The sequence below is a fragment of the Conger conger genome, chromosome 9, assembly GCF_963514075.1.
Source record: "Conger conger chromosome 9, fConCon1.1, whole genome shotgun sequence".
Classification (NCBI taxonomy): domain Eukaryota; kingdom Metazoa; phylum Chordata; class Actinopteri; order Anguilliformes; family Congridae; genus Conger; species Conger conger.
In genome coordinates, this window is record NC_083768.1 from 12,719,683 (window position 1) to 12,741,552 (window position 21,870).

A 21,870-nucleotide genomic window follows, 5' to 3' on the forward strand; every position below is an offset into this window, starting at 1 on the left:
GCACATGCGACACTGACCTTGTGGTGTGAGGTTCCTGCTGAGAGACGGATCGAATGTACCTTTGTGTCAGGATAAGAACATGGCCGAACATTATAGTGTAACCAGGCTGTTACACTGACAGATGGTGATTACGGCATTTTCCGTTTCATTTCATGGGTTTATTTACTACAAATTACTTGCATGTGCACTATAGTATTGTTAAGAGTTATTTTAAATAATGCTAACACCATACTGCATTTTAGATGTGAAACAGCAGCACAGGGACCCAAACCACACACTGGTCGTAGAAACCGGCGACTTAAGGATTTTAAAAGACCTGAAGAGGAGTTCCGCTGTGACAGAGGACATTTTGTGCGATACAGTCGGGGCGTTTAAGAAACGGCCTGCAAAGACAACGCGGGGACACGCCTCGGCTAAATAAAAGAATGATTTAATAGATTTTTTTCCTTTGTTTTTAAAAGCCGTATTTTACAGTCTATGCTTCAAGTCCAAGACATACAACAGCAGTAGTTCCTCCTCCACTGAGGAGAACGGAGAGCGAAACGTCTGGCCCTGCCCGTAGAGGGGGCGAGAGTTCCCGGAGACTATGCCCCGGGGCGATAAACCACGCCCCTGTCTGCTTGCGTACCCATACACAAGAAAAATAAAAAATAAAAAGTAGGACAGGCAGGAGGAGTCCACCAATTATTCTTATACATTTGTATATCTTATACATTGAAAAAAAAAAAAAATTATATAGCACATATCCATCTGCGTGACATTTTCTACAGGGACGCATTTTCTGATGAAAACAACACACCCTGTGAATAAAAAATACAAATAAACCAAAAAAATAAAGAAAATATCTTGCTTCTGAGATTACTTTACCACCCCCCCCCCCTTTGACTTCACCTTTTACAGTCACTGAAGGCTGATCCTTCCCAGAATGCAACAGAGGCCGGTGCTGAGTAATATGGAGGGAGGATGTGTCTTCCATTGTGTGTGTGTGTGTGTGTGTGTGTGTGTGTGTGTGTGTGTGTGTGTGTGTGTGTGTGTGTGTGCACGCGCGCATGTACATGGTTGTCTTGTGTGTGCGCACTGCTATGTCCACTGCTGTGCCCTGTGCGCCTGTGTTCGACGTATGTATGCGTGCGTCTCTGTGTATTTTCTATGCGCACGCGCGTGTGTGTGTGTGTGTATGTCTGTGTGTGTATGTGTGTGTGTTCTGCGCGCGCGTGCGTGTATCTGTGTGTGTTTATGTTCTGCACGCGCGCGCGAGTGTGTGTGTGTGTGTGTGTGTGTGTGTGTTTATGTTCTGCGCGCGTGTTTATGTTCTGCGTGTGTGTTGTGTGTTCATGTTCTGTATGTGTGTGTGTTTATGTTCTGTATGCGTGTTTATGTTCTGTATGTGTGTGTGTGCGTGTGTGTTTGCGTGGGCCCTCCCCCCCCCCCTTATCGGCGGTAGAGGCCGAACGCCACGAAGCTGAAGAAGATGGTGAGGCCCACCAGGGAGGCGGTGGCAGTGGCGGTGAAGAACTGGCGGTACTGGATCTGGAAGTACCAGAGCACGGCCAGCATGAGCAGGAAGAAGGGCACCATCAGGCTGCCCACGTTCAGCGCCACGTGCACCTGGTCGGCGGCTCGGGCGCCCGCGGGCACCTGGGGCGTGGCGTGCTGCGAGATGTGGCAGTGCAGGACGCAGTTGTCCGCCAGGTTGAGCGAGGCCAGCGTCTGGGCGTCGTCCCGCAGCAGCTGGCCCTGGTAGATCAGCCGCACCTGGTGCTCCTGCCCCGTGAAGTACGTCCTGCGCGGGGGGGCGGGGTGACGGGAAACACACAAAAAGACAAAAAAACAGGTGGGATCAATAACTTTAGCTACGACAGCACTACTCGTACGTTAATACCGGTGTACGTTCAGGGCCTCGTTTACTGTACTACGCACAGGCGAAACTCATAACACAACCAATGGTTGGTGCAAACCGACTTAACAGCATGAAAGCTCAGCAAATCTTATAGGGAATGCATTGCATTTGACTGATTCTGCAATTGTCTCCACTATTATACACTGAAGTGTTCTGCCGTAGCCTATCCAGATGTTTGACGCATTGTGTTCAGAGATGCTCTTCTGCATATCACTGTTGTAATGTGTGGTTATTTGCAAATTCTGGAGACTGTTGCGCTTGAAAATCCCAGGAGATCAGCAGTTTGAGATACTCAAACCATCTGGCACCAACAATCATTCCATGGTGAAATTAACTTAGACCACATTTCTTCCTCGTTCTAATATTTGGTCTGAAAAACAGCTGAACCTCTTGACCACGTCTGCATGCATTTATGCATTTAGTTGCTGCCACATGATTGGATTAAATATTTACATTAAGAAGCTGGTGTATAGGTCTACCTAATAAAGTGATCACTGAGTGTACATTAGATAAGTAGCCAGTAAAATCATAAAGCATTAATTATTAATAAAAGCACTCAAGATAATAACAGGTTCCCTAACTTTGCTTTAGCCAAGGTAGCCAACTAAAGCCTCACTAGCCATCAAAAATTATCATCATGAATTGACCTTCATTCATTTTCATAATCTTGGTAGTTAGTGTTAGCCAACACACTGAATAGAACACATTCAGCATAATTATTATTATTTTAATGTTTTATGAAGCTACTCTTCAGTGTGCTTCACATTAGTCACAATCTACCAACTATCCTGACGACGGAATTGGCGAGCAAGCTAACATTTAGAAGAGAAACACGGAGCTACGACGGAGAACACAGAGAATGCGGGACTAAGCCTCGAGTCGAGGCTTTGTTGCAAGCCAGATAAATTCACAAAAAAAAGGGTCACTAAAGAGCCGAAGGCACTTCGCAAAACCTGCTGCCAATTCAAGTAGTGTTAACGTGCAGCGTGCTTAGAATTGGGCTGTTGTTAAATGGGGTAAATTCATTCTCAAAATGCTTTGTCAGAAGCGGCGTTCTTCTGCAGAACCCCATACGAAGCCACCCAAGCTGGGTACACGAGTCGGCTGAGTGTGGAGCCTGCAGTTTCCAAAACTGTAATGGGGAAATCGATTTCGGCGGTGGGAAAACCACAGGGATAACGAGTGGGCCGTGGCAGACTCCATTTTATACCATTACTTGTTAAAAGAAAGCTGCACTGTGGCGGCAGCTGCGGCAGAATCACGAAGCGCAGCGACCCGACCCGGTCAAAGTTCTGGGGCGGCTGAACTGAGCGCGTGCAAGGGGCAGGAGAGGCCTGTACGCGTCAGAGCGGGACAGCGATTGAGGAAATGTATTAACCAGAAGCTGCTGAATCATTCTGGAGACTCAGTGCTGGGGCCAGCGCCTCCCCACACTCCCAGCACTGACCACCCTTCACTGGGAACGGAGAAGCCTCATTTCACTCAAAGTGTAGAGGAAATATGGACCAAAGGCTGATGGTCCACGGGCTGGCTGGGGAAGAGCGGTTTTGAAGCAGTGGAAGTGAGGTTTCCGGGCACCGCCATGTTGGGCAATTCTGGGGGCCGTAGACGGCGCAGTAGGGAAAGGGGGAAGTCCTTACATGGGCATGAAGCCCACAGAGAGTGCGGTTCCTCCACTAAGCGTGTGCGACAGAGTGACTCAGCAGTGACGCAAACCGTTCTCGATTGTCCAGAACATTTTTTGATATATTACTCAGTAACTAAAATCGGCACATGGGGAGACATTAGATATAGGGGGGGAGAGACACTGTGAGCAACGACTCTCAAAAAGAGCAGGAAATGAGCTTAAAAAAAACAAAAAACTCTTGAGACTAGTGTACCTGAAAATCTCAGGAGATCAGCAGTTTCTGAGATACTCAAACCGCCCTGTCTGTCACCAACAATCAGACCATCAAAATCACTTGGATCACATTTTTTCCCCCATTCTGATGGTTGATGTGAACATTAACTGAAGCTCCTCACCCGTATCTGCATGATTGTATGCATTGCACTGCTGGAAACCTGCCACCCCAAATGGTAGCCATGGAGACCATGTGACATGCGTGACTGTCTCACGGAGGCTCCTCCCGTGGGGGTGTAAGACGCCCAGATCAGGCACCACGGGGCAGGTTCATCACCTCCCCTGGCGCTCCAGCCGAACACCCTCCATCGCCAGGCCCAGGAGTCAGGACCCGACTCCTCTTACAGCAGTGATGCAATCATTGCCACGGCAGAGTCAGAAAGTGCAATCGTGCCACCAAGGAAAGCAGAGGTCACAGAAGAAGGACTAATAACCTGGGAGTTGTGGGCTTGGGCTCAGGCTCAGGTCTGGCGTTTCCCCCCTGCATTCCCCTTCTGTGACTCTGCGTCTTTGCGAAAAGCGCTATTCCAATAAAATTTCTTTAATTAATGGACCCTGTTGAAGTCAATAATAACAAAGAAAATAATTTACTGACCAGATTCATTTTACCAGGCGTGATGACGTTCAGAAAGGACGGAGGCACGACACTGCGGTATTACCCACAAGCCACTGCCTGCTCAGTCGGTACCCAATCAAAGCACTGATGGGATTTTCTGGAACCACGCCCCCAAAAGTGCTTTTCAACTTCCATCACCTAAGCATGATTTTACTGACTTCATCCTGGAAAAGGGATGATGTAATCCACTCTCGGTATTCCAGAAACCACGAGACTCCATGCCAGGAAGCATACAGGCGTTAAGAGGCCCAATTCCCTATATCCCCATTTAAATCCTGTCTCCCTACCATCATTCACTACCATCGTCTATTGCATTCGCATAAGCCTTATGCAGTTCACTCATTACAATACACATGGTGCTGAATATGAAATTAATAAATAATGAATAATGAAATTAGTGGATATTATTACTTTTCTTGTAAGAACTGGTGACCTCAGAAAGAGACCTCTCCCACTCTCAACAGTCACAAACTTTTAAATGCCCAGAATGCCAACTTACAATGTAATAATGGAGCAAGAACATAGAACGATTTATCCAAAACAATTTTTTTTTTTAAAGATAAACAATTTCCAATTTGCACTTTTATGTTTTGCCTCTCACTTATATAAATGTCGTACAATCCAGTGCTGTGACATCCTCGATAATATGAAAGAGTTTGACACGCAGTATTGCACAGCCTTGTTCAAGGAAGTCACAGAAATCCAAGAAGAGAAATCCTCAGCAACGCATGCCTTTTGAAATGTTAAGTGGAGTTTGGTGGCTGTTCGGAGGTTTTTCTTTACACATCTAAAAACTAACGCCTTTGGCGGCGACTGTACAACATGAAAGGGGTATAGAGGGAGGGAGGGCGGGCACCGTGCTTCTTCTGCCAAAATCTGAGTGCCGAGCAAGATTAGCACTTAAGAGCCCAAATCCTGCCAGTAATGCGCCGTACACGTGCAACATTGAAATATTTACCCCAGCATTGAAAGCTTTAGTGCCTCTACCCCTGAAGCCCCGATCGGGTTCTCACTCCGGACACGTTCGCACAGGCACGCGTGTCTGGGGTATCAAAATTACTCGAGTTTGGTGAATCCCACTGGCCTTGAGCTTAAACGTGCAAAGTATCTGCTGTCAAGCTTGAGTATCATTCTGTATGTGTGTGTGACAGAGAAAGAGGTAAACAGTGTTCAACTCCAGCAGAGCAGTAATTTGAGGACTAGCATAGTACTTACAGTATAGCACAGCAGGCCTATTTCAAGACATGATGTTCACTACAGTCCACTCCAGTAGGTTTCCAGCCATACGTTTTTACTATTAGTATACCTAGTAGTATACCTATTTATCCATGCAATTATCTAATCAGCCAATTGCGTGGCAGCAGTGCAATGCATACAATCATGTAGATACGGGTGAGGAGCTTCGGTTAATGTTCACATCAACCATCAGAATGGGGAAAAAATGTGATCCAAGTGATTTTGACCATGGTCTGATTGTTGGTGACAGACAGGGTGGTTTGAGTATCTCAGAAACTGCTGATCTCCTGAGATTTTCATGTACACTAGTCTCAAGAGTTTGCAAAGAATGGTGCAAAAAAACAAACAAAAAAATCCAGTGAGTAGCAGTTCTACAGACAGAAACGCCTTGCTAATGATAGATGTCAGAGGAGAATGGCCAGACTGGTCAAAGCAGACAGGAAGGTGACAGTAATGCAAATAGTGGGTCGACAATGGCTCAGGTGGTAAGAGCAGTCGTCTGGCAGTCGGACGGTTGCCGGTTCGATCCCGCCCTGGGTGTGTTGAAGTGTTCTTGAGCAAGACACCTAACCCCCAAAATGCTCCTGACGAGCTGGTTGGCACCTTGCATGGCAGCCAATCGCTGTCGGTGTGTGAATGGGTTAATGAGAAGCATCAATTGTACAGCGCTTTGGATAAAGGCGTTATATAAAATGCCAACCAAATGACCACCCATTACAACAGAGGTATACACAAGAGCATCTCTGAACACACAACGCCTCATAATGCTAAGTGGATAGGCTACAGCAATAGAAGTCTACAAAACAAGTCTAATAAATACCTAGTAAAGTGCTTGGTAAGTGTGTATCAACAGAACAAACAAGCACATCCTTCAGCTATATGACCGGACTGAATGTGTGACAGCCTGAACCCTCCTCACCAGTTTGCCTCGAGGGCCAGGTGAACAGCAGGCTCACGGCTTAAATACACAAAGGGTAACATTCATGACACGCACGTTATCGATTCGAGGGAATCCGATAAGCAAGTGACTCCATCCTCGCCTGGCCTGGCCGAGGTCAGGTAACCTCAGGCACGTGGTATGCAAAGCACTATGCAGATTCCAGGGCCCGTCCCGGCAATCGCTACGCAGATCTGCGGGGTTTTCCCAACTGCAGGATATGTTGCAGGCCCCATGGATAGGGCATGAAGAGCCGCAAACTGAGAGGTTTGACAGACTGATTGACCGCTGTGACAGCGGTGGTCCGGCCCATCTCCGGGCGGCCTTACCGTTTGATGTAGCCGATGGTGTCCTCTGGCTTGACCTGGGCCACCCTCTCGGTGTCGTTGAGGAACTTCAGACGGAGGACCATGTTCCTCTGGGCGTCGTCCGCGGGGGCACTTTCGGCGCTGTCCGGCGGCGGCTGGGCGGGACCGGCGCCGGTCTGGGCGGCGCCCGCGGTCTCCCTGTGTCGCAGCCCGTCCGTCCCGAACCCCCCGTCCGTCCCGAGCCCCCCGTCCGACCCGAGCCCCCCGTCCGACGGGGCGCTACCCTGCACCTCCGCCCCTGCTTCCGCCTCCTCCCGCCCCTCGGCCCCCGCCTCCCGGGGGGGCTCGTCCTGCTTCCCCTCCTCCCCCAGGCCCCCGGGCGTCGGGGCGGTCTCCGGGGAGGGTGGCTCGGGCCCGGAGCTCTCCGGGGAGGAGGAGGAGGAGGAGGAGGAGGCGGTCCTGTGCGAGGCGGGGGCGGGGGTGAAGAGGTGCTCGGAGCGGTCGGCCGTGTGGGTGGAGGCCCACGCCAGCACCAGCACCAGAGCCAGGAACACCACCCCGAAGAGCAGGGTCACCTCGTCCCCCACGCCCTCGATCAGAGCCATCCTGGGGCCGGTCCCGGACCAAAGGCAACGTTCAGCTAGGCACCTTCAGCACAGGGAGAGAGCATGGTGTTAGGACCCTGCGTTAGGCACCTTCAGCACAGGGAGAGAGCACGGGGTTAGGACCCTGTGTTAGGCACCTTCAGCACAGGGAGAGAGCACGGTGTTAGGACCCTGTGTTAGGCACCTTCAGCACAGGGAGAGAGCACGGGGTTAGGACCCTGTGTTAGGGACCTTCAGCGCAGGGAGAGAGCATGGTGCTAGGACCCTGTGTTAGGGACCTTCAGCGCAGGGAGAGAGCATGGTGCTAGGACCCTGTGTTAGGGACCTTCAGCACAGGGAGAGAGCATGGTGTTAGGACCCTGTGTTAGGGACCTTCAGCACAGGGAGAGAGTACGGTGTTAGGACCCTGTGTTAGGCACCTTCAGCACAGGGAGAGAGTACGGTGTTAGGACCCTGCGTTAGGCACCTTCAGCACAGGGAGAGAGCATGGTGTTAGGACCCTGCGTTAGGCACCTTCAGCACAAGGAGAGAGCATGGTGTTAGGACCCTGTGTTAGGGACCTTCAGCACAGGGAGAGAGCATGGTGTTAGGACCCTGCGTTAGGCACCTTCAGCACAAGGAGAGAGCATGGTGTTAGGACCCTGTGTTAGGGACCTTCAGCACAGGGAGAGAGCATGGTGTTAGGACCCTGTGTTAGGGACCTTCAGCACAGGGAGAGAGTACGGTGTTAGGACCCTGTGCTAGGACCCCTATATGGACATAGGCTAAACACCATGGGGAGGCTGTCACGCCTCACCATCTTGCCAACCGAAAGGTCTACTCTAGAGCCTCTGTTCTGGTCCACTCTAAAACCTCCGTCTTGGTCTACTCTACCGTTTCGGTTTTAGTCTACTCCACAGCCTGTTTTTGGTCTGCTCTACAACTTCTGCGTTGGAGTACAGTACCCCCGGTTTTTGTGAACTGCACAGTTTCTGTTTTGATCTACACTACAGCCTCCCTATTTCCACAAACTAGCTGAACATCTCTGCTTTCAAAACATTTCCCCTCACTATACTGTAAACATCATTAAGAGTACACCAGGGAAAGGTTTTCACTGGTTTGCATTAGTCCGATCAGATAAGGGAGAAGAAGGATGTGCGCACGGAACCGACGCTTATATAAACTTGACATGACAAACCGCCATTGGCATACTATCTGCACACATGGAGCAAGGCTCCACAGGTATTACCACCCTGCACCCAGTGGAAATGAGGGAGGGAGGAGAGAGGGGGTGAATTTCACCTCCTAACTGGCTTCTGGCATCTCCAGACCAGCGTCACGAGCAGCCTGTGTACCAGCAGATGCTTACCCATGGACACTTCACACTCCAATCAGCAGCTTAATGCAGCCGTCAAGGCAATTCTTTTGATTAGACTAAGCAGGAGAGAATCCTCCCCTGGGGCAATGCAGGGTTCAGGGCCTTGCTCAAGGGCCCAACGGCTGTGCGGATCTTATGGCTACACCGGGATTAGAACCACCGAGCTTGCGGGTCCGAGTCATGTACCGTAACCACTACGCTACAGGCCACCCCTTTATTCTTATAGCAGTATTCATTATTTGCATTTGGCAGATGCTCTTATCCAGAGCAACGAACAGTTGATTAGACTAAGTAGGAGACAATCCTCCCCTGGAGCAATGCAGGGTTAAGGGCCTTGCTCAAGGGCTGTGCGGATCTTATTGTGGCTACACTGGGATTAGAACCACCGACCTTGCGTGTCCCAGTCATTTACCTTAACCACTACGCCACAGGCCGCCCCGTATTCCTACTGCGTTTCAGAATTTCATACGTGTATTGTTGTGTATCACTCTACTTTATGCACTACACTGTTAAACTGCTTTAGTACAGCATGTAAGCTGCAATGCTGCTCATATTGCCAAGTAGCTCTCTTAAAACAGCGTTTAATATCCATGAGTATAAACACTGGCATAGGCTAATCCAACACATAACAAAGGGCAGCTGCAGCGGGCACACTAATACAGTATTGTAATGCCATCGCCTCAGTGCTGAGGCTTGATTTGTTAGAGGTCCCCCTCTTGCAGTTTACACCAACCCGCAGTGAGAACTACTGAACATTCCGCCCAGAACACATTTACCACAAAATCCTTCCACCAGTCGGGTACACTGATTCTGAGTGCAAACTGAGGCGCGATTAAGTTCTGATGTACGGAGCATATACGTATGCAGACATCAGCCCGAGCCTGTGGGACCAGGGTACGAGTCTATATGACAGACAAATAACTATGTCAAGTGAACCGTGGAAAATTTGGTCCCTCTTACAGAATGTGCTGCTCTGGCAAAAAAAACACTTAAAAAATTACAGGCTGGATCAGAGAAGCACAGAGCGTCTTGCCTCAGCACCCCCTATAATCATCTCCAAAGATTTTTGGAGCTTCTGAAAAGGGATGAAGCACAACTGCCTTTTGATTTGCCTTAAAAGGCCGCCCACATATAGCGCGGCGGTTTACATCTCAACCGTTTCCGTCTCTAAGCGTCGCGTTCAGCCTGCAGAAGAGCAGCTGATGACAGAGACTGCGTTGTGCCATTTTGTCTCCAGGCAACACCAACAGTGCAACACTCAGCCGCCGACTGCAACCTGAACTCTGAAATGCAATTACGGACGGACGAACGCGGTGCGATAAGGATTCTTACACAGGGAAACGGTAAGCTATCATTTCCTCCGGTCCATTAGTGACGGCTGTGCACTTAGCGTTGCGGTAACGAGACGGGCGCAAGGGCAGAGATCTCGCCAACGTAGCGGGTCCATTTGCTAATTTATTGCTAAGACTTTTTTTTTTTTTTTAAACCCCCAATAGAAGTTATGAATTATAGGTCCTTGTGCAGAACTGCAGCAGAAAAACAAAACTGCGTGTTCTTTCATCCAGGCACTTCAATTGAGTGATAGAGTGGCTACAATAAAGCCAAAATCATAGGTCAGTAGCCTAAATTCACAAAGTCTGAGAGCTTTGAATCGTAAACCGTAGAACGGTTTTGTTCAGAATTTTCATGTGAGACATCAACTAAATTAGTTTTAACATGTCGTGATTCCAGGTGTTTATTTCAGGTCTGTTTGATAGGCATCAAAAATAGCATTCCCATATTCACAACATATTAAAAAAATAAAAAAACCCCGGATAAAACAGTCTAATTAAAGCACCTCTCTAACAGCAGCTGACAGAAGGTAATTTAGTCCGCTTCCCGTTAATATTCAAAGATGAGTGACCCTTTCTTTCAGCTCACAAGTCCCAATTTAGCAATCAGTTTGGTTAGCGAAATCACTTGCACTAATGCCTTAGTGATGTGGCACCAACACCCTGGTCAGGCTGTTAGCCAGGCCTGGTAAAACTGGCCATTTTAATCACATTAGTGCTCTCCTACACTGCAAATAGGCAGCCTTTATTCAGATTGAAAGGCTACTGAAACAATAAAATGGCATAAATAAAGTTTTGGTTGGCATCATATGGCATCAAATTTAAAAAATGTATTTAGCAGATGCGCTTATCCAGAGCATTACATTAATGGCATCTGGCAGACGCTCTTATCCTGAGCGACGTACAGTTGATTAGACTAAGCAGGAGACAATCCTCCCCTGGTGCAACGCAGGGTTAAGGGCCTTGCTCAAGGGCCCAACGGCTGTGCGGATGTTATTGTGGCTACACCGGGGATCAAACCACCAACCTTGCAGGTCCCAGTCATGTACCTTAACCACTACACTACAGGCCGCCCCACAGACTTGCACACCTTTTTACATAGGACCCATTTATAAATCCGGACATTTTTTACTGAAGCTGCTCCTGGCTCGAGGGTACAACGGTAGTGGCCCCACAAGGGAATTCAACCCACAACCTCAGAGTTGCAGCCCCTGAGATGTAAAGGATGCCAAGATGGAAGCAGGAATTAGTGGGCAGTGCAAGAAGTGTCCTTACCCTGCAACTACATTTGCGGTGAAAGCCAATAGGAGGCTATTATCAACGAATGCACTTACAAACCTCAATCCTTGCCCCACATCTAGCCCACATCTTATTGCCCAGTTCAGAATGTAATTTGGGGAGTTTCTGCTGCCACATCATTTAGCGGAATCCCAGAATGAATCTTGTGTGCAGCTACTGAAAGTTCCAAACTTAATGTGAAACCAAAAAAATGTTTTTATGTCCTATTCAGAACAATATTATGGCGGGTGAAAAAAAAAAAAAGGGGGGAAGTTTCTTCATCTATCAGCTACGATTTCGCTGAATCACAAAAACATTTTCAAGTTGCAAGCATCTTTCAAAAATGTCATGGAAGAATTAAAGGTACAATACGTAGTTTTGGCCTTCTAACAGCCAAGAGAGGAATTGCAGCAACAAACACCCTTAAACTACAACACTGTTTACCCCTCCCACTTCACTGTGAAAGTTCTGATGTTTAACCCGCCCCCACTTCATCAGCTGTGGCAATTAGAACCAATTTCCAACCAATGAGCTTGAATTATTGTGCAGCTATACAATGTTTTGATGTCAGTCCGTCAACTGTATATTTTGAAACCCGAATTTAAAGACTATAAACGCAGGCAGAAGGCGATGTCAGTGAGCCTTTTTCAATGACAAGAAGGGATTTAAAATGGTCTACTCACAATGTTAACACGAAGATCTTACCTATCGTACCTTCAATAATGTGGGGGAGGGGTGACTAGCCCGCAGCTGTGGGCATGACTACAGTAGGTGGGATTACCTATGAAGGAGGGCTAATCCACTGCACAACTGTTCTAATCCACCAGTACAGATTTCCCTGGTGAATTACACCATCACACAGCTCATTAACATCACAGCACAAGAGAGTCAGTGTGTACCCCACATAAGAAGATTAGGGTCCCTCAATGAGACAGCCTAACAACCTCCGGAGAGAGGACCAAACTGGGGGACTAAAACTGGGGAAAGAATGAAGTGCTTCCCCACCTGTTATTTCTCAGTTCAGAGGTCGCCAGGTCAACCCCACCGCAACCAGGAAACACAGTGGCTGTTACCGTTCCATCAGGCTTACTGATGGAACATTAACCATGGTGAATGCTGGGGGTGAGAACTCGCCCATGTTCACACATGGAACCACATTAAAGGACAACACCTCGGAAAAAGAGAGACGTTTCCCTCTCTGAGGTCATGGAAGTTCTGACTACAGTTCAGTGAGGCCACGCTTCCCCCTCAAACCAGTAACGCTTGCTCAACTCCTTACAGCTGGTGCTATAGGATTCCATATGTGCAGGAGGTATAAAACAAGCCCAGATTGGCGTGGCTACGCTGCTAAAACAGACACAGAAAAAAAAAAAAACCATTGGGGCAGCTCGCTGAAACTCGTGAAAAAGGGAAAAACAGCAGAGAAATGTGGGCGAGAAATGTGTTCTTGTGTGGGGCTAGCTCTCCCACACAAGAACAGAGAGACTCTAGGCCCTTTCTGAGGCCTCTTAAGAAGCAACGGTTGGGCGAGCAACGGGCTTTCTACACAGGAAACGAGGCCGTCGGCAGGTGCCAAGGCCCTTGATATTGTCACACAACAGGGGCTTAACCTGTTTGTCCCAGCTGAAAAGACCTGAAAACCCCCTGGTGGAAACACGGCCGCCGCCCCCCCCCCCCCCCCCCGGCTGCCAGTTTGTCCACGGTCGCCTTGGTTTCCCGCCAGTTTTTAAGGCTCGGGACTCAGCCACAGGCGGGCCCAACGCCAGCCTGCAGTTTCCCGGAAGGCCGCTCTGGTTGGGTGACAAAAAAAAGCCCGGCGTTAACCTGTTCTAGCGGTTTCAGGTGCTCGTTCTGGCATTGCGATCTGGATAGACGCCACAGAGCCTCCACAGGTAAACAAAGTAGGACACATATGCAAGTCGCGGGGCGGAGGCTTCTGTTCAGACCTTAAATATATACACCTTCAGGGCAGCCTGATGACAAAGGACCAGCTAAATCCTAGAGTTAGCAGCTGCTTGGATGTGCCAAGCATTTAAAGTAACCTTGTGAAAAGGGCCAATAAAATTGCACACATTTTATATTCAGTCACTTAGGACTCACTAAGTTAAATTTCTATTTCCATGCAAGCGTGTTAAATCATACATGGTATTTCACTTTATTAATCTTTTCTTTTCTTTTCCCCCCCCAAGCCAAGTGCCTTCAATTTCAATCTGTGTTTCTCATACAAGCCTGGCGGTACTGGGCCAGTACCTGAAGGGAATACCCATATTCCAACACAAGATATGACGGTGCAAATCAATAATCTGCAAATGGATCACACAATTAGGAACTCAATACGTCCACGTCGCACAGACAGCATACTTACCGCTCAGCACTTTTATATTCACTATATTGCCCGAAGCATTCATTTTGGCAGCCCAACTAAAGATGAAATACTGCCTAGTTTTCAACGTGGAATGCGGTTTGAATAATAAACGGTAATGAATGCAGGCTACTGCTGCTACATAAGGCCTGCGAACTCCATGAGGCCTATAGGATGATTGGTTGGTAGCATAGGGTGGCGGTACCCAGTGCCAGACTCGCCCCATGGAGAGCAGTGTGCGGCTTTGTTTTCTCTCAAAACGGTGCTACGGGAGACGGAGCTTTTTCAGACGTGGATCTAGGTCAGCAGAAATTCTTTCAAGTTAATCTTCTCCAGTCATGCAAAAATCTTCCCAACCTTTGAACAGAGAGTCGCCGAAGAAACCGGCATTTTTGCATTTGATTTGTGCTCCAAGTTGCACGTTTCGCGGGTATTGTGTTGATTACACTATGAATCATACTTTTTAGTTAGTTTAATTATCAATTAGGCTCGGTTAAACACTGCCCATAAGGAAAACACACCACCCCAGAGCAAAATACAGCTAGTCGTTTACCTCGTCTTCGACCAACGTTTTGAACTTTACCGCTTCATGTAGACAAGAGTGTGCTGTTGGATCTGGACTAATTACACAACACCATCAAAATAGCGTTCAGGCCCCTTCTCTTTACTGGGAGCAATGGGATGCGAGCATTTCTTTACAGTTCCAACCAACGTGACTATAGTTAACAATTGCCATTCTGAAAACGGCTCGACTAAATCCAACCATCTCTCCAGCGTACAATGCCCGTTAACGTGCATTCACAAAATATAAAGGATGAATACATGCAAATGTTCAGTCACTGCGTCTGATCCGTGGAGCAACTGACTAATCAGCAAAGACTAAAATCTAAAAAACAAAATAAAAAACATTTACGTTAACCATATCTTAGCTCAATTTTGCTGGCAAACAACCAATACAGCTGATAATGATTCTGTTTTTTTCAGAGGCGTTTTACGAATCATCATTGCATTACCTTTAATATGAACAGCCGCCAAGCGAAGGAAAGGCATATTAGCTACTTAGCTAGCAATCTCAAGTACAACGAAGGAAAAGCTAGTTAGCTAATTTATATTTGTCTGAAACGCCGATGTGAATGCACATCGCGAAACGGTTACATAACAATGACCCTAGCTACCGAACATGCTAAGAACGGTTAGCCGTTGCTGTCGCTGGCAAGCTACAAATTTCAATAAAGACTAAAAGCAACTTCCATATGTCCCCAAAATAGCAAGCTAGCGTTAGCTAATATTAGCTGGCTAGCGAGCAAGATGTTTCAAACGCAACAAAAAGTGACCAAGACTCACTCTACAATTTACATATAAAAACGTGCTGATTAACCAGGCCCAGAAATCGCGGTACATAACCACCTAGTTACATATTTTTTTTATATTAACTTACTGGTAATGTTTTGGACTGCATGGCATATAATTCTCACTCCGCTCCACTTCTCACTTCCTGACTGAGAGTCCGACCGGATGTGACTGATTCTTTCTATGACTGGGGTCTGGGAGATGTAGTTCATTGAGTGAGTTGAATATCACGTTACAAATTAAAATAGCATGTAATTGTTGCCGCATCATTGACGAGAATGTAGGATCAATATAAAAAATGGGCTTGAAACATGTCATCTTTCTGTGTACCTTATTCAACATTTTAGCGGGCTGTGGGTGTTGATTGAGGATCACTTCACCCATTTTAAATTATCTTTCGGTTTTAGTGTTATCATTACGACTGTCACCCAGAGGGATTATGCATGCCCTACTTGGTAATTCGGTTTTATGTCCTTGGTGACAAACTCATTTCCCCTGGGAATAAAAAAAAAAAGCAATTATCTTTCTTATCTATTTAACAAGTGACTTGAAACTCAGCTCTAGTTCGTATTTTGTTTACATGAGAATTCGAAATGACACAGTAGTTCAGCCTGTACTATTCAAACGCACTGGAATCAGGTCCCTTCTTCATTACACCTGGTATTATTCAATTGGTATATAGGGTAAATGGAACCCAAGGTTTTTTATGCTTAACCTGTCTCATTAAGAAATGTGTAACCATTGTGTTCATAATCTATCTATCTATCTATCTATCTATCTATCTATCTATCTATCTATCTATCTCATCTTTATGAGACATTGAAAGCAAATGCCTTGTAATCAGCTGCTTTTGACATGCATTGTGGAACAGAAAAGCTGCCATAAACATCTGACCCATCTAGTTACAGCATTAACCTGCCGCCACTGAGAGCAAATTAAATCCCAGGAGAATGTCTGACATTACAGCAGTCCAATCAAAACCCCGCTGTTAAGGAAAGAGAATGCACCAGTGTGTATCAGAGTGTGTACCCTGTTTTTTTTTTTTATTAGCCTATAAGCCTATTTTATGCACAGCAGCAGTAATGGAAGTGGTTAGTCACTGTTATTATGGCAATATTAGCGACATCTAGTGTTCAATTATAGCATAACAACACAGTGTTCCAGCTTGCTGGTGTAGGTTGCTCAATAATACTGTAAAATGGTAAATGGTTGGCATTTATATAGCGCGTTTGTCCAAAGCGCTGTACAGTTGATGCTACTCATTTACCCATTCATATATACACTCACACACCAACGGTGATTGGCTGTCATGCAAGGCACCAACCAGCTCGTCAGGAGCATTTGGGCGTTAGGTTTAAATAAATGATTTTATATTTTCATGAAAAGGACTTATTTTTGCTCATGCTTTCTGGTTCATAGTTCCTTGAGGTTTTCAAGTCCCATCTTGATTGTTTTTGAATGGATATTAAGACTGGGGGGAGTGATTAATTTGGTTAAAATAAAGGAGTCATTAACTGAATAAAGCCCACGGGGGGTCATGGCAACAGTAAACCTGCTGGCCTGGAGACCTCTGGGACTAGGGTTCAGCACTGGAGTCTCATTTCCAATGGGCCATTGGCTCTCATTTTCAGATGACAGGACCCACAATTAATGGACACAACAGAGTCCGCCTGCTTTCAAAAGCAGCTTTTCCACAGATCACTGTAAAGGCGCATCACGTAAACATATAAATTTGCATTCTGTGTGTGCTCTACATGATGTGCGAGATTGTGCTGTAAATTATATGCTAAAAAAAGAAATAAATGCCAATACATTATTGAGTTTTTGCCAAAATGAGAGAACACCAAGAAGCAAAATATAATGGCGGTCCAAGATTTCCTCACTATGATATAAAATATCATTTGAATTCAGGTCAAGGCCCAAAAATAATTAAGTATTCTATAAATATCGCCCTACCTCTTGTAGGTAAATGAAAATCGTTAAAGATATTGCACAACACTGTAAACAAGCCCGGCATGACAGCAACCTTGCTTTACATCTTTAATAAAAGATTTTGTCATGATTAAATATATGAAACGAGGTTGCTGAACACCTGAGCCTAATTCATTTAATAAGAAATGTCTGTTCCCTGTTTATTTGTCCAAAGGGAGGGAGGGCAACCTTAATAGAAGACATCACTGATATGGGATTCACACCACGGATGTTGCTAGCTTTTTTCTGTGATATTGACAACAACAAATATTTTCATATGCCTTATAGAAATGTAATTTCACTACCAAGAGAAAAGCAATAAAGCAGCCAGGTTTGTCCTCCACAGTGTAATTTCCACTTATTTTTTGTTAAATAAATGGTTGCTGGATTTCATATTTGGCACAAGTATATACACGGATGTATTGTAGGCTAATAGGTTAATTAAACATACGCCTATTTGGACATTTCAATTATTTGACATATTCATGCCGTACACATGATTACATATTTATTAATTCTTTGGCATGATTTGTCTTCTGCAAACATGTAAAAAATGTCTAATAACTCATTAATAACTTGCAGTTAGCAAACAATAAATTGAAACACTGATGTACATTAATTGAATAGGGTGTTGGACCAACATGTGTGGCCAATCCAGCCTGTATAAGCAATTGCATACAATTTTACTTCACCATGAAAAGGTCAATCGAATTACCTGGTGAAAGTGTAAAACTCAGTCTCAGGTGTCATTGCAGACTATCGCTTCTTTGATTGGGCTCTGATGGGGACAATGTCAGAAAACTCAAATTAACTGGTTGGAACAAAAACCAGCATGCAGATCGGCCCTCCAGGACTGGAGTTGTGCATCCCTGCATTAAGGGTATTACGTGCACTTAAATAATTCCAATAAATGTGGCCCACACCTTTACAGAAGCAACAGAATATATCACTGTTGAAAAACTGTTGTGTTTCTTTATTTTTACTTCTGTATGTGTACAGTACACCCACAAAGGAAGTGAAACGTTCAAGTGTATATTCCCGAATTGGCCACCAGATGGCTCTCCCATCAACACAAACGTCAAATTATTTTCTTTTCTTAATGAAACCCACTGTAATTTAGTGGTGTGATAATATTTTAAACATTTATATCAAGTGGTCTAGCTATATTATATGTATTTGAACTGTGATGAAAGTGGGAATTTAATTTTTTTTTAATCTCTAAAAGGTCTCTAGTGTTAGTTTTTCTGCTGTAAACTCAAACAAAATAGTTTTATGGTTTTGGAATTTTTGGATGAAGTTACACTGCATTACATTATAGGCATTTGGCAGACGCTCTTATCCAGAGGGAAGTACAACAAAGTGCATAACCATAACCAGGGACAAGAGCGCTAAAAGACCATAAAGGGAAGTACAGTTTAAGTGCTAGGAATGACCACAAAGATAAAGACTTGGGCTTTGTAGCTTAATCTGAAAACAGATTATATATTATATCTATAAAACGGTTTTAGGGAACACAACACTCTGAATAATAAAGTATATATTTATGCACGTACAACAATAAACAGGTTACGGTCTGCCAAATGACTAAAATGTAAATGTAAATGTAAACGTAGCCAAAGGAAAGTAGTAATAAAACCATCTAAGTGAATAATGAAACACATATGCACAATTGTGGGAACTACAATAACAGCCAACATAGTTGATTAGAAATTACAGGGAGGTACAGTAGAGAGGGGTGGGGAGATGTGCAGCTTGAAGGGGTGTGTCTTCAATCTGCATAAATGACTGGATACAACTGCTTTGAGATATCTCCTCAAAAAGATAAATATATAAATTCATGTTTCCATCCAGGTGAGTGGTAAAAAGGGGCACACATAGCAGAATTATTATGCAACCAACACACATGCCCTTCTAAAGAGATGAAGAAGTGTCACATCTTGAGATAGAGTTGAGAACAGGAACTAAAGAATGTGAAGATAAAGAAATTCAATAGGTTTATGTTGTATTTTTATTTTTGTGCAGAACAGATTATTTGGTTTGAAGTCAACCAGAGTGGTATAGCCTTATGGTATAGTTTTATGGGAGTGGATTCATGACATCCATGTCTTAATAAGAACCCTTTCTATGGACACTTTATGTTTTGAGGCGAAACCTTTTCTGGGAAATTTCAGGTTGGGAGATTTTTACCACACACCAGTGGAGGAGTCAGTGGAGTGTACCCTCATCTCTATTTGTTTTTTAAGTTTGCTTTCCCTAAAATACACTGACTGCTGTAAACAGTGGAAAACATTAAACCACAGCCTTGGAGGCTGACTTGAAAGACAAGTTTCGATGACTGGGGGAGTCCTCCTTATTCCATGTTTTTGTTCATAAAATGTTGTTCATGTCTTGCCATTCTTTGGGCTAAGCTCTTTGTATATTGAAAACAAACACGCCCTTGTTAGAGGGCGTGTTTTGTATTTAGTGACCACATCTTTGAGGGGCATGTCTAAAGGGAGGGCCACAACAATGCTCATTGTTCACACAATTACATTTCCAAAACTTGCAAATGATATATGAAGTGATTTCCTGCTATAAGATGCTTGTTGGGTCCAGTAGCTCTTCCATACACAAATCACACAGAAATCTATCAGAAATCATGACAGGAGCATTTCATGGTAAAAATATCTCAGTCAATCAAAATGTTACACATTTCCCGACATTCACAACATCACAGGTTCTAATCACACGTGTATCTCTGCCCCGTGCCGTGCACTACATCCAGAAGCACGCGGGTGTGCCTGGGTAAATAAGTTCACTTTAGCCGCTATTGATCCCTCTGCATCCATTTTGATATTAGAGTCCATTAGAGATTTCAGCTGGACAGGACACTGGGGCTGTGGACCTTGTTTATGCTTGCGGTTCAACATGCGTCTCACAACTTAGGTTGATATGTGCATACAAATAAATATAATGTGGTTGTGTAGTAACATAGCAAAGTATTTTTTCCCCCAGTTGAGTCAGGATGCTTCTCTGTACAGTATTATTCTCTCCTTTTACCTAACAACAAACAGGAACTGAAACATGGACATGCAACTCGACATCATTACATCTCAATATCCTGTACACTCTCCTGACACTGTGGATGGCAAGCCTGGCTACTTTATTGGCAGTGGAACTACAGTTGTATAAAGCATATGAACATATTTTTTGTTGTCAACATCACAGAGAAAAGCCAGCAACATTATTTGTGGTGCGAATCCCATATTAGTGACGTCTTCTATTAAGGTTGCCCTCCCTCCCCTTTGAAAAATAAACAGGGAATAGACATCCACTTCTCCTCACTATAATCCCTTGGTTTTTAAATAAATCATTATCTACGTATGCTTCAGGAGATTTAACCAGACTGCCCTACTGCTTACGTCTTATGAGCCAAGACTGTAGAACTGGTAGTAAGATACCACAGACTGTGTGACTCTAGCTATACGATTAGGCAATTTCCCCAAATCCTTGTTTAATTCTCCTCCTGCACACAGCTGTCTTTGTTTGCCTGGCCAAGGAGAGCTCAGCGTAATTAAGAAGAATACTCGCTGTTGTAGACGAATGCTTTGATGTGCGCAAGAACGCATTCCTTTGGGCAATTAAGGAGACGTTTTGCCAATAAAAATAATAAAAAATAATCAATTGAGTGCTGCTTCACAGCAGTAGGACAGGAGGCAGCTAATCAATATCGGAATCTTCCGGAATTTACCGTGACCAAAATACCCCACCACCATTATTAGGCCAAGAAAAATGACCATCAGCCCACTGACTCACCAGTCATCAAGTAAACACTCACCTTGTTTTGTTTTTGAATTACCCTCAATTATTTTTTATTTTTTAAAATCAGCAATCAAATGTTATTATTCAAATGCACAGATTAGACAATGCTTCAATACATTCCCAAAAACATTCATTAATTACTGGGACTGTATGTAAGCGAATACAATTATCCGATTTTACAGAGTATTAATGACATTGATACAAACCTGAAAAGTCGGCAAGATCACAAGCAAGCCATTCCTCTTGTTTTGAAGTAGGATTACCACTGGCTCTCCGCTGAACTTCAGTCCTGACTGAATCCCACTGATTGGCCTGCCTGATCCCCATCCCCCCCCCCCTATCTCCTGGATATAATGAGATCACTCATTGCCTAAGAGACCAAGCAGAAAATAAAGGTAAAAGTTCAAATTAAAGTATTTTAATAAATAATTTTAAAAGTATTTCCTTTTTATGGAATGGTTTTGACATATACAGTTACAGTATATCCAGTTCTTGAGATTAAGGTCAGAGACCCCTACAAATGAATTGCTGGGTTTAAACAAATAAATAAAATAATCAAAATAAATGACATACAGTCAGCCAAATCACATTAAACCAAAACAGACTAGATGTTCAATAAACATCTAATGGATTAAGTTACAGTGAGTTCAGGAACTGTTGTTTTCTCAAATCAAATGTATTATTTCTATATGTATGTAATACTGTACAATTATTATCACAGTATCCAGTTTTTAATACATCACTGCGTTCACTGCCTTACTGCAATGTGTCTTACATGGCAAGTTTGTCTTAGGGACAAATGTAAATATAATTTCTTTCTTCATTTGTGAGTTAATGTTATGATTGCTGCATTTGCCTAGTTACACTACTTAACTAAATCCAGGCCCTATAGAATTATTGTAGAATATTTCCCATTTA

At 44.7% G+C, this 21,870-nt stretch overlaps 1 protein-coding gene across 3 annotated transcripts; it reads right to left on the reverse strand.

Moving 5' to 3' along the window:
• Positions 1–414: 414 nt before the first annotated feature.
• tmub1 (transmembrane and ubiquitin-like domain containing 1) lies at positions 415–15,381 on the reverse strand. Of its 3 annotated transcripts, none has more exons than XM_061255932.1 (3): positions 15,269–15,381; positions 6,919–7,545; positions 415–1,783 (listed from the first exon to the last, which is right to left on the reverse strand). In XM_061255932.1, the coding sequence occupies exons 1-3, from the start codon at positions 15,292–15,294 to the stop codon at positions 1,432–1,434; spliced, it is 1,005 nt and encodes a 334-aa protein (XP_061111916.1). In that variant the 5' UTR covers positions 15,295–15,381; the 3' UTR covers positions 415–1,431. The 3 variants fall into 3 exon arrangements, with proteins under 3 accessions (XP_061111916.1, XP_061111918.1, XP_061111917.1); XM_061255934.1 differs by lacking the exon at positions 15,269–15,381 and adding an exon at positions 14,844–15,223; XM_061255933.1 differs by lacking the exon at positions 15,269–15,381 and adding an exon at positions 14,384–14,537.
• Between the last annotated feature and the right edge of the window lie 6,489 nt (positions 15,382–21,870).